The sequence below is a fragment of the Berghia stephanieae genome, chromosome 1, assembly GCF_034508935.2.
Source record: "Berghia stephanieae isolate SIO BIC M18660-M18661 chromosome 1, UCSD_Bste_1.3, whole genome shotgun sequence".
Taxonomy (NCBI): domain Eukaryota; kingdom Metazoa; phylum Mollusca; class Gastropoda; order Nudibranchia; family Aeolidiidae; genus Berghia; species Berghia stephanieae.
In genome coordinates this window covers 42,205,823-42,219,000 of record NC_088360.1, presented here as the reverse complement: position 1 = coordinate 42,219,000, position 13,178 = coordinate 42,205,823, and the positions used below count along the sequence as shown (strand labels likewise).

The 13,178-nt window shown below is 34.3% G+C and overlaps 1 protein-coding gene across 1 annotated transcript in view; it reads right to left on the bottom strand.

The window, feature by feature from the left end:
- LOC144975207 (uncharacterized) overlaps window positions 1-12,897 on the bottom strand; it is a 71,922-nt gene extending 59,025 nt beyond the window's left edge. Inside the window, exons 1-5 of the mRNA XM_078919055.1 lie at window positions 12,586-12,897; window positions 8,406-8,470; window positions 7,212-7,332; window positions 2,065-2,150; window positions 318-692 (exon numbers count right to left, since the gene is read on the bottom strand). Of these exons, the coding sequence (XP_078775181.1) occupies window positions 318-692; window positions 2,065-2,150; window positions 7,212-7,329 (579 nt within the window). The 5' untranslated portion in view covers window positions 7,330-7,332; window positions 8,406-8,470; window positions 12,586-12,897. The remainder of the gene's footprint in view (window positions 1-317; window positions 693-2,064; window positions 2,151-7,211; window positions 7,333-8,405; window positions 8,471-12,585) is intronic.
- Window positions 12,898-13,178: the final 281 nt, after the last annotated feature.

The window sequence follows — 13,178 nt, the reverse complement described above, 5'->3', positions numbered from 1 at the left end:
ATTACCATTGTTATATTGTCAATTTTACAGTTATCACTTTTTACCACTATTATTAGCATTACCATCGTGTTTTGTTTGTTTCATTTACCATTTTTTCTCTGTTTTTCTCTTTCGTGTATGCTGTCATCAATGCCTGTCAATTATTTGCGAAAGCCAAATAGTGAATAAATTGAATTGAATTGAATTAAATGATATTGTCATTGTTTACATCATGCAACAGCAACCAGGGAATTGATGTTTAAACGGCTCTGAGAGATTACATTTTTAGAAAAAAAAATAGCCAGGAATTCTAATAAATTTGATATCCTGATACATACTTCTTCAAGATCCTCCTGAGTGTCTGCATCCATAAATTCATCAATGAAGCCAGGTGTAGTATAATATGTGGATGAACTTTTCTTTTCACAACTCCTCTCTGACTGAGGATATCCCTCGTCTTCTAGAGACGCTGTATCTTCCTCGTCCTCTCCTAAGTATTTCCTGACACATTTTTTCACAAGTTCTCCAAACTTCTCTAATTCCTCATCATTTGAAATAGTATGTATTGAGCCAAATGCTTTGAAAAATGTTGACATCAATTCCATTTCAGATTTATATGAACTGGATTCATTGTCCTTTATGTCCGAATACTTCAAATGCAACAAAACTATCTTCTTGTCATTTTTCTCTATTTCCTTTTGAAAGGAACACACCTGCAAATGGGAGATGGAAAGATTTTATTGTTATTAATTGCATTTTTGACCCTGAATAACTAAAATTCAATGAATTGTGTTGTCTGATATCATATATCAATATAGCCCTAGATGTCTTGGCTTATCTGAATTTGTATATAGTTAGTGAAGAAAATAAAGACAAATGGATTGTTCACTTCTATCCTATGTTTATGTATATTGACGTTGAAAACAATTGTGTTGAAAAGTTTGTTCAGGTATGCCAAGTCAATAATTATTCCGAAATATGTTTCTTAGTAATGGCAAAAATATAGTGCTTTATGCATGGGCCTCATAATGCTTTCCAATGATTTTATTGAAGTCAAATAATGCTTCTACAATGCACATAAGTATACATGAAGGGACTTTAATTTGAAATAATTCTCATCTATTTGTTAAGCTTTACACATCACACCAACTTTTCATTTATAATTTGTATAATTCATCAAGAATTCCTTCGTCTTTTCTATTATCACTGTCCATATTACTTAGTAATAAAGAAACAAAAATCATATTTATTATCTCATACCACTCAGTGAGTGAGACAAAGAGAAATAAAAAATATTGATTAAATAAATATCAGTGATTCACATAAGGATTAACACAAATAAATCATTCACACGCTGACAAGTAATGGATTGACAAAGACAAGGTTTCTAAAATTCCGTTTTTAATGTATCAAAATGTTTCCCTTTTTTTTGTAATTAATTGTTAATAATTTTTGCCGAAAGGTTCAGCTTTTAAAAAATATGTCAGTAAAAACAGGATTTTATTTAACAAATAAAAATTTTATCCCAAAACCAAAAGAATAAAAACGCACTATGTTACTCTGGTAATAAAAAAATTAAGACATTAAAAAAATATATGCCATAAAACAACACAAAATACTACCTATCAGTACTATTATAAACATCATTATTAAATCAATAAAAACAAAATTAAGAAATCCCATCAGGATCAATTTGATTTTAAACCTTAGAGGAGACATGGTAGATGAGTTTGCAGTAATGGACCTCAAGATCTGTCCTCAGCTTTCCTCATACTACATAATGATTTTACAACAAGAGGTGGGTGAGGGGGGGGGGGGGGTAGATCATCTTCACAATTTAGGTCCATTTTATTATTTTCATCTCAATAAGAAACTCCATCTAGGTAGGGCCTATTAAAAACCAAATAAGTCTCATTCCAAAACAAGGACACAAAGCCAAATTGACAGGACAAATGATGGGGAAAGAAAATCCACCCAACTGGGGTTAACCAACTTTCCTAAGAGTGAGACCACCCACCACCCACCTGAGTGGAATTGGCCTTTTAGAGCCTTTTATATAATGATAAGCAATAAATCTGTACATACTTTTCCCCACAAGGGCGGACAAAAGTGAATGATTGTAAAGTGGTGTCTTTTGAAATGCTGATCAAACCATCCTGCATACTTGCCATCTGGAAGATATTAAATAATAATAATAATAATAATAATAATAATAATAATAATAATAATAATAATAATAATAATAATAATAATAATTATTATTATTATTATTATTATTATTATTATTATTATTATTATTATTATTATTATTATTATTATTATTATTATTATTATCATTATAATAATAATAATAATAATAATAATAATAATAATAATAATAATAATAATAATAACAATAATGATAATAATAATGATAATAATAATAATAATAATGATAATAATGATAATAATAATAATAATAATAAAAATAATAATAATAAGAAGAAGAAGAAGAAGAAGAAGAAGAAGAAGAAGAAGAAGAAGAAGAAGAAGAAGAAGAAGAAGAAGAAGAAGAAGAAGAAGAAGAAGAAGAAGAAGAAGAAGAAGAAGAAGAAGAAGAAGAAGAAGAAGAAAATAATAATAATAATAATAATAATAATAATAAATAATAATAATAATAATAATAATAATAATAATAATAATAATAATAATAATAATAATAATAATAATAATAATAATAATAATACAGTGCAGAGCAGATATATCGACAACAGTTATACCGACATCATGCTTATATAGACATGACATCAAAGTCCTGTTTTTGGGGGCTTTTTTTGCTATATAACATTAGTAAATATTGATCGCCTATATCTACAACAATTTTACCACAAGACGGTTATATCGACATGCGAACCATCAATACCGGCAATAATGTGTCTAAAAAAATAATTTAAAAGGTCAAGATGTCCTTCAGTGAATTAAAACACAACAGTCAATGAAAATGCAGAGATCCCGCTGTGATGTAAAATAAGTCATGACATCCTATGAATCATCATTGATCAGAATCGTGATGTCAGCAGTCAAGCTATGCAATCATATTTCGATACTGTTACCAGTAATGGAAATTCCCGATATCAATATTCTTGGCTTTCAACAATTAGCCTAACGAGAAACATTTCCCACATCACCAATGACGTGCAAGACTGTCTGTCTGTCTTCTCAAGCTGCCCGGCCAATCCGAGTCTGGAACCAAGATTGAGTGTCGGTAAATGAGACAGAGTTCTTATCCCCTCCAAATATAAAAAAAAGTTTTTAAAAAACAAAAAACAAAGATAAAACAACAACAACAAAAAGATATTTCTTAATTTCTATAAATGCAATGCCAATGCTCAGCTTATCAATATTATGGGCATGGTCAATGCCACTTTTACTGGTACTCAGTCTCGATACCACTCGACAATTGTAAATTTTTAGAAGATGCATGTGCCGATGTGGAGTCAGATGAGGATAAGGTACCATTGGGACCGTTTCCGGCTATTCCACTTTAGTAGCTATCTAGACCCTCCACTGTTTTTCACAGCAACTTCATGAGGGCGCTTCCTTGTTTGTGGTCCTTGCCACTGCTGAGGAAAGGGTCCACAAAATTATTCTTGTCCTACAGAGACGTACCAAAATATTAGACTATTAAAGTCATATTATGGAAGGATGATAATGGTAATTTGTCAAAGAGAAGGAAAATTTATCGGTCCATCGGTCAAACTCAAACAAAATCATAACATAAAATATCATAATTTCGTATATTACTACTTCTAGTGTACATCTATTCTTAATAGGAGAGATATAACTTACTTTATGTAAACATTTTATGAATGTTCCTTTCCTTAAAACTATTTTTTTAAATACCTTCTATTCAAGAGATTTAAAGTTAACTTTTGGTCACTTGTTTTATCTTTGTTATTGTAGCCCAGTGGTTACAGATCTTACAAATTAGACTCAAGTATCTTTTAATAAATTAAAATTGTAAAACATAGTAAAAACAAAGGTAAAAAGAGTAAACTAAGTTGAACACCCCTTATAATTTTAACAGATGAATATCATGTCTCCATAACCAGATGACGTATATATATAAAGTAAACATGAAGATTGATAGAAGAATGGATGAGAGATATATGGATAGGGGAAATATAGAAAGAGAGATACAGAAAGAAAGAGAGGGACTAAGAACGAGTGAAAGAGAGGGAGAGTGAAAAAGAAAGACGAAGAAGAAGAAGAAGAAGAAGAGAGAGAGAGAGAGAGAGAGAGAGAGAGAGAGAGAGAGAGAGAGAGAGAGAGAGAGAGAGAGAGAGAGAGAGAGAGAGAGAGAGAGACAGGGGATGGAGAGAGAGAGATGGAAGAGTGAGAGAGAGAGAGAGATATGGAAGAGTGAGAGAGAGAGAGAGAGAGAGAGAGAGAGAGAGAGAGAGAGAGAGAGAGAGAGAGAGAGAGAGAGAGAGAGAGAGAGAGAGAGAAGTTTAATTGATTAATATTTTTTTTTCTAATTAAGGGCAAGTTATCTTCTTCTTCTTCTTCGTTCCTCTGATGGACATCTATGGCTGCAATCCGATATCTGCTATGAAGTCTGTGGTCTGCTTTAGGTCCTCAGCCTCACCATAGAGCTTTGTGTTGAGTGTTGTAGGGGTGACCCAGTGGTTCGAACGTTGCACATTGTATAATGGGCAATCTATAAGCACATGTAAAGTGGTTTCATGGTCGGTTCCACATGGGCAATAAGGGGTTGCTCCAATACCTAGCTTTGTAAACATATGTCCTCTTAGTCTATTGTGTCCTGTTTGGAGGCGGAATAGGGTGACTTGGCTACTTCGCTGAATGGCATGGATTGGATCCTGCTTGTTGTGTTCCAGGTGTGTGTCATTCCTTTCTTTGTCTATTTTTAGCTTTATTATTTTCTTTTGCTGATGGTAAGTGATTGACGACTTCGGTTGTTCCTTTTGGGCTCCTTCTTTGGCCAGTTGATCGGCAATTTCATTTCCATATATACATACATGACTTGGAATCCACTGCAGCACAATTTTTCCTGTTTTATCAGATAAGCCCTCAAGGGCCTCCACAGTGTGTGCGGCTTCAGAGTCCTGGTAATTTTCAATAGACCGGAGAGCATCATCAGAGTCTGTCAAGTAAACCACATTTTTCCCGTATATTCTGTGATCTCTGGATAGTTCTTTTGTTGCATTGAGGATGGCTTTTTCTTCAGTTTTAGTACTTGTGCACATTGAACCCATTGATACAGAAATTTTTGTTTCTGTTTTATCTGTCCAGTGTATGAGTGCACCAGCACCTCCATTCATGAGGGCGCCGGAAACTGAGCCATCTGTATAAACTCTTATCCAGTTGGTCATTGGGTATTTTTTATCGATCATCTTTAGGGTTTGAGCATTGTCATTATTGGGCAAGTTATGATAATGATCTTTTTAAACGGATCTATAACTGTAATAACACTCTTGACCCACTTACAAATAAAATCTAGACTCATTTACCCCCTCCCCCACCACCTTCTTTTTCGATCATCAATTGCCTTGTCTCATTTTTGAAATCTGGCACCAGTTTGTCTAGACTGATGCCATAAAAATGGGAGTGTCACCAAAATTCATACAACTGAGCACAGGTGTCAAAATATGACACAAGACATGTTGGTGATTTTTTTCAAGGATCTACCACTTGACCTGAGCTTTTATCAGAGGAAAATGTTTGACTCTGCAAAATCAGCGGAAATTTCTGAGAAAATCCCAAAATCCTGGAATTCCGCGGATCAGCGGAAGATTATCATCACTGATTATGAAGTGAACTAATATAAATTTCAAAATTGGCACTTTCAGCGGCCACCAAACCATCAACATCGACTTCCCTTATTATTTTCTGGCATTTTCTCATTTCTTTCCCTTACATGATTTAGAATAACTGATATATCGACATCACGCTTATATCGACATTAAACCACGCTCCTGACAATGTCGATATATCCGTCCTGAATAATAATAATAATTTGTAAAATAAAGGAACTTATTTTAAGGAAAACAGATGAAAGGAAAGGATAACAAGGATGTATTTCTTCAAACAATTTTTAAAATCTGATGTCAAATAAAAATAATGGAACTGGTCATATTCTTTTTCATTGCCTGTCAGCACCCAACTTGTTCAACAAAAACAAATAAATTCCTGAGTTTCGACAATTCATAAACTTTTAAAAATTACTCAGTTACATTTTTCTATTGTGGTATATTCATGCATTCATGAAAATATTAATTCTGGCAAAAATGTGTATAGCCCTACATGGAACAGTTTAAACATGAAAGCAATCAGAATTTGTGAGTTACCATTAGCCACAATAAATCAGAAAATAAGAAAATGCATCAATTTCCAAATGATCGGTTAAAACCATGAAAGCCAAGTTCCCAGGAGAAAAAGGGCCCTTTCTCTTTTACCATTAAATTTTCTCCAGCCTTGAAAAGCTCTTCGAGCATTTTATCGCTTAAATTTGACCCATAAACACCATCTAATTGAAGGATCCACTCATATCTATAAGTTGTAATTTTGAAATTTGGCACTTAAAGTAACAAAATGTTGGACAGAAAATGTGGTTTGAATCGAGGTAAGTTAGGTCTACCAAAATTCAAGAACTTATTTTATCTTTAATCCAATAAAGAATATCCTCATCCGAGTAACTGAAATTGGACCAACCCATATTTAACAGTGGCAGAAGCAAATCGAACCTTTGGCTTCCTGAGGCTGAACGTCTTATACCAGTGCCCTCCAAAGGTGAAAGAACAAGAAAACAATGCTTTGGTCAGACCTGTATTTGACAGTGTGTGCACAGAGCGGAATCCGTACCAGCAACTGCCACATTAAGAAGTGCAAAAGGGAGCCCCACCAACCGTTACTTGCTCAGACCAGGTTTCTTCACCAAGGCCCTGAAATAATTGCACTGAAGGGTAAGCGGAAAAAGAAACACCCCCAACTTCTCCACAGAACAGTGCATTGCACCAAAACAACAGTGATTCTACTACAATATTTTATTAAACAACGCTGCACATCCACAAGAAATTATCATAGCAATAAGTTCAGAATTCTAACACACAGAGCCAACACATATAAATTGTAGGAGCATTCATTACAAAATGAGAGAGTAAAGAAAAATCAAAATCGACAGGGATCCATTTTTAAAAGATTTACATCATATTGTTTTTCTTTATACTTACATATCTCATGTTCTGTAGTGCAATTTTTCACTAATTCTGCAATCTTTTTCAGCCTGGTCTCGCATTCATAGTTGCCACAAAGTGGAATGTATACATGATTTTCAGGGATGTAAGCCATTCTCTGTTCAATAATGAAAACAGCAAGTCATTATTTCCACATATAACTCTTAACATTAACATTTGTACATTTAAACTCTACTTGAAAAAAATGAGCAAATTTTCTATTAAACACTGTATTTTTCCATGATCAAACATTTATTTGAAGCTCAAAATACAAAATACAAAATGAAGCCTGTTGCTTATAACATAATGGCCAATAGCATTTCAACTGCAACTGAAACTAGTCACAAGACGACAACTAAAGTTGTCCAAAGTGACAACCTTTCTGTTTCTACTTCATCCAGACATTTACATCCTGCAGTGCAACGAGTGTCTTTGAGTCATTGTAAGAAATTAATTAAATTTCAAAGGAATTCCACTGGACATGACAATAACTTACACTTGGAGTAACCAACACCACCCACCTAGCAGTGACCAATATTTCAAAGACGTTCCCTTAAATATAATAAAAGTTTAACACCTTATAAAAATGATACTAATACAAATATGAAAAAAAAAATCCCCAAATAAGGGGAAAAAATCCTTATCAAGCAAAATAATAGCCAAACAAAAACAAACAAACAAAATTCATTTGTATTTTTATTTTTTCTTCTTATCTTTCCAATATGATGACAACATAAAGTAGAGAAAGACAAAAGACAAGAGGTCTCAGACACCTAAAGCAATCTCATGTTTTCAATTATTTCTGATTCTAATAAGATAAATGAATTCAAAATCGATAAAATTTCCTTTATTCATCCTCAGGGATTTCTGTAAACGATGTTTCTTGAGAATAGATCCAAGACAAACCAGGCAAGGACAATGAAATGCCCCAATGTATGCAATTGAGCCTAAAATTTCTTCCTCAAGGAAAAAATGAGATGCAAACAGCAGGGGTCATACCAGTGTATTCGGGTGTAAGTGCAATGCTTTATCCCCTCAGCCATCTAATCCCCTTTCAATACAAAACATGAGCAGACTTGTTTGATGCAGCTGTCTATGAAGACCCCTCATCACAAAAAGAAGTTAGTGGCCTTTTCTTATAAAAGTTTGGTGGTAATAAAAAATTGTTTATTTTTATGTAAAGATACTCACGTTGAACTTCTTCTCTCACGCTACCTTGAAGGGCATAAGAAGCAAAATTGTTGACAGAGCAAAATCTGTTGAAATTTTAAAGTTTAAATCCACGTTAAGGCATTTACAAAATTCTATTCTTTTTAAAAATTTGAGGACATTTAGAGTGCAATACCCATTAAATGTGCTCAAAGTCAAAGCACTGTACAAGGCATAAACCACTAAACTGTTTGTAGTCGGATATATGTTTTGATTTTTAAGTCTTTTTTACATGTATTAAGATATGAAGCAATACAGCGCGGGTGTTTGAACTCAGTACCTTTTGGGTAGGAAGCAAAGACCATAGCCCTGAGCCACGCTACCCCCAATTAGTGTTGTAACAACTACAAACAAACAACAACAATAAGCTTCCATAGAACAATATCTATTAAATGTGCTCAGGGCAATTTACAATTATAAGGTTCCCAGGCTAGGTGCACATATTTGCAGGTCTGATAACCGAACAGAATTCTTTGCTCATTTCAACATTGCTGTAATGGACAATATTTTGTATCGATTTGAGAGTATTTCCTCTACAATAATGAGGCCATAACAATTTGGGTTATCAGACGTGAAAATAAGCACAAGTCGGTCCCAAGACTAAATAATATTTATTAACACGACACATCTGTAAGGTGCTTTTATATATAATATATTATATATCATATCATAATATAGTCCGTTCCAAGTCCCTTGCGCACAGAATATCGCAAATTCCTCCAATGTTATAAAATGTGTTGTGATTTTTTTTCATACCTGCTTATATCTTAAATGACATTATGAATTTTTAATATGATAGAGATAAACTGAACGGTTCTCTCACAGTGCCGAATTCCTTTTTAAAAAAATCTTTTTGGTATTTTTAATCAACTATGACTCAAACTTTAAAATGTTTACAGTAATGGTGTGTTGATTCACTTTCCTGTAGAGAAAATAATCATAAAGTGGAATTCAGTTGTGTAGCTTAGCAAATAGTTTTGGGTTGCTTCAAATAATGCAATAATAGCGAACATTCATATAGTACTTCACAGCGTGAAAAACAGACTCAGCGCTAAACAATTTATCTTTTTCCTGGTGGGCAATGCACATTATAATATATTGAATAACATAAGCAGCTCTTTAGGTGCGTAGACATTTTTCGGACAAAGACAATGCTGTGAAAAACCAAGGGGATCCTCCGAATTTTTACGCCCGAGACGTAACAGGATCATCAACAGGATGAGAAAAGTTGTGCAAAATGCCTTTCATAAAGATATAACGCTTGACCAACTGTTGAGTCAGAGAACTCATAAAGTTAGTACAAGACATGTCACGAAATCCCACTGGTCACCAATCGAGTATGGTACATGTTCGTCATTCTTGAATTATGTTTACTAAACTGCAGGCACTTTGAATCTAAACTTCATTCTATAATCCTCATTGTGACAATTTTGCATGTTATATCCATATTATCAGTTTTTTATGACTGTAGAAATCACAACAGCAAGCTATGGCTTTCAACTATGAATTGTGAAAATTGTTTATGTTGAGTGTGTGTAGAGTGTACAATATACTATGTCAATTTGAACCCAGGGTGGCAATGTTATAGGGGCCCTACACTATTGGACTGAAATCCCGGTTGGAGGTCTGAGTGACGATTTCATCAACCCTACACGGACTGTATGGACTGAGGTGCGGCTGAAGTTATGTAGGTTTGACATACTTTTTTTTGCGCAGAATTGAAGCGAGTTCACACTTTCACCTATTTCCTTTGGTTAAAGGTGTGTTTTAAAAAATGTCTGCACGAAGAAGAAAGTGTTTATGAGCTTTGATAGTTTATTCTGTATTAAAATGAAGAATGTTAATTAAAAGAAATATGTCCATATGGACGAAACAGTGGCTTCGTAAAAGATATAATTTCACTCACACAAATTTATTGCAAGAACTGAGATTAAAACCTTGTGACTTTCGGATTATTTGCATATGGATGAAGACACATATCTTCATCTCTTGAATATGGTTTCTCCGTTAATTGAGAGAGGACACGAAAATGAGAGCAGCTATTTCTCCTCTACTCCAGCTCCGGACAGTTCAGATGCTTTCTTTTTTTTTTTTCTCCACGCACTTCTCACATTGTTTATCTTTCAGCACACTGTATCCCTGTCAGTGTCAGGATAAAATATCTTAACAAAATCCAACAGCTCACATATGCCATTTCCTTTTTTAATTTATCGGAATAATCCTTGCTCTTGACCTTCCAGAAGCACTCCTTCTCTCTGAAGAGTTCGATGAATTGAATAGTTCTAGTTTTTGTCCATGACGCCCTCTCGGGTTTTAAAATAAGGCACATAAATAAACTCAGCACAAAATGCCTATCAACTTTAAAAGTACAGTTACATTGATCACGTGTGTATGAAGGTGCTGGTGTTTGTGTGTGTGTGTGTGTGTGTGTGTGTGTGTGTGTCTTTGTTTATTAATCAGCATGTGTGTGTCTGTGTGTATGTGTGTCTTTTATGAAAAATGGAGGTCTGTTGCAATGACAGTTTTGTGTTTATTTTTAAGAGTTTTATGGTGCTTGCAACACATTAAGGTCATAACAATGCCAGTGAAAAGGAAGAAAACGGGATAGTAAAAACTTCTAGAATAACAATTAAAGCACCCAAAAAAAGGTAAGACAAAGGGGAATTGGTTCAAATATAGGAAACAGGTGTGGATTCCAAGAGCACACTATCAAAATACTTAGTTTGAAATCGCATAAAAGTCTCATCCATACCCAAGCACAATTCCCCACTAAGAGGATTACACTCAAATTTTCCAAATAATATATAATACGTAAACAAAACAAAACATAATATAGTGCATAACAGAGAGATGATTTACAAGGAAAAAAATATCATCTCCCAAAACTAACTATACATTCTGGCGCTGATATAACCTAAATGTGTTGCAAGCGCCGTAAAACCCCTAAAAAATTATTATTTTTAAATATAACTATACATTTGACCGTTTCCCTCTCAGCCAGGGTATCCAGCCAGGGCCAGGACAAAACAAAGTAATCTCATTCCAAGACAAAGATAGATAGAAGACACAGGATGTACCTCCCTGCCCACTATGGAAGATAGTTTTGTGTCACTGGATTGGATGGGGGCTGGGGGAATGGAGGGAGGTTATGCGAGGGAAACGGATTTCTTTCCAACAGGGATTGTTGCTGTATTATTTTTTTTCAAATAATAAACAAATAAAAACTACAAAGTACATTGTGCTTGGTATCAAACTCATGGTAAATTGGACGCTGGACATGAATCTGGCATTAAGAAAGCAAAATTTGTCACTTTTTTGCTTTTTTTTTTCAACATCCCCCCAACGGTCTCTGGTAAAAATATTAAGCATGCTATAAAATCTCCAGCCTCTGCCACGGCCTCGAAACCGCCATCCCGACCAAAGGAAATTCACCCTACAATGTGGGTTTTTTTGCCTCAAACCGCGCCTCAGTCCGGCTGAAGGCCGGAACTCGTAGTGTAAGTGTAGTCATATTAGTAAGAAGTGGGATCTCATGAAAACTAAACCCCTGGCAATGCATGTGGGTGAGTTCAATGATCCTAATCCTAATCACAGCAGAATTCAGTGTGTGTGTATATTGTCAATGTAAAACATTCAAATGTTCACTCATTCCAGACCCTTCGTTTTTCATATTATTACTGTAGAAAAATCCCAAAGTAGGGTATTGCAATGACGTGCTCTTATTTGCAGGTCTGATAACCCAATTCGTTGTGGGCTCATTGTAGTAATGGAAATATTTTTTAAATGACGCAAAATATTGTCCACTACAACGTTAAAACTAGGCCCATATTTGGGTTCTGATGTCAGACCTCCTAAAATGAATACGTCGCATTGAAACCAGAGCACTGTAAAAAAAAAATGCATAACGTCATTTATAATTCTAATTCGAGCAAATCATAATAAGAAGGTTGTGAAAATGAAAATATACGTTATGATGACTTATACTTATACACACGTCAACAAAACAAATTAACACACTTCTCTAGAACAATTCAATAATGTAACTAACTGTAAAATAAAATTTTAAAAAAGGGAAAAAACGGTAAATAGAATTAGAATTATTCGGAGAAAACTTTGTTTCATCCACGAATTCAAAAATATAACAAATTATAAAGTGGGGTACCTGCAAGAGCCGAGTGCGCATTCACTCCAGTTCCAGACACTTCCGACTTAGCAGTGACAGCGACAAGTCAAGTGAACAACTTCTGGTACACTTGGCACGACTTCAAAAAAAACGACAAAACTGATTAGGATAAGCAACATTACCGGATCTGTAAAACCATAGAAATTGAGAAATCATCGTCAAAAACTGATATACCTAAATCAGAGAAGGATAAAAAGTGGCTGCCTCTCATTTTAATTTTCGACTCTCGACTCTCGACCTGTCTAGTTTCTAAGTTCTTTCCGTGGTGGAAGGAAGAACAAGGGTCTTGGCAGAAAGTACATACAAAAGAAGCCAAAATACAAGTAACTAAAAAATAACTTTGAAATTTGCTAATATCCGCTTTTAAAAGCAATTATCATTATGTAATTATACAATTTTGTGGGGAATTGAAGTGATGTGTTAGAAGAATCAGAAAATAAGACTAGATGTCTATATATCTAAAACTTGGAAAATTTTGAGTATTGATCCAGGGAAATATCAAATTAAATTAAATGTGTTCAGAACGCTTCATAAGCCAACAGAAACACCACGATAGACGAAACATGGTGCCT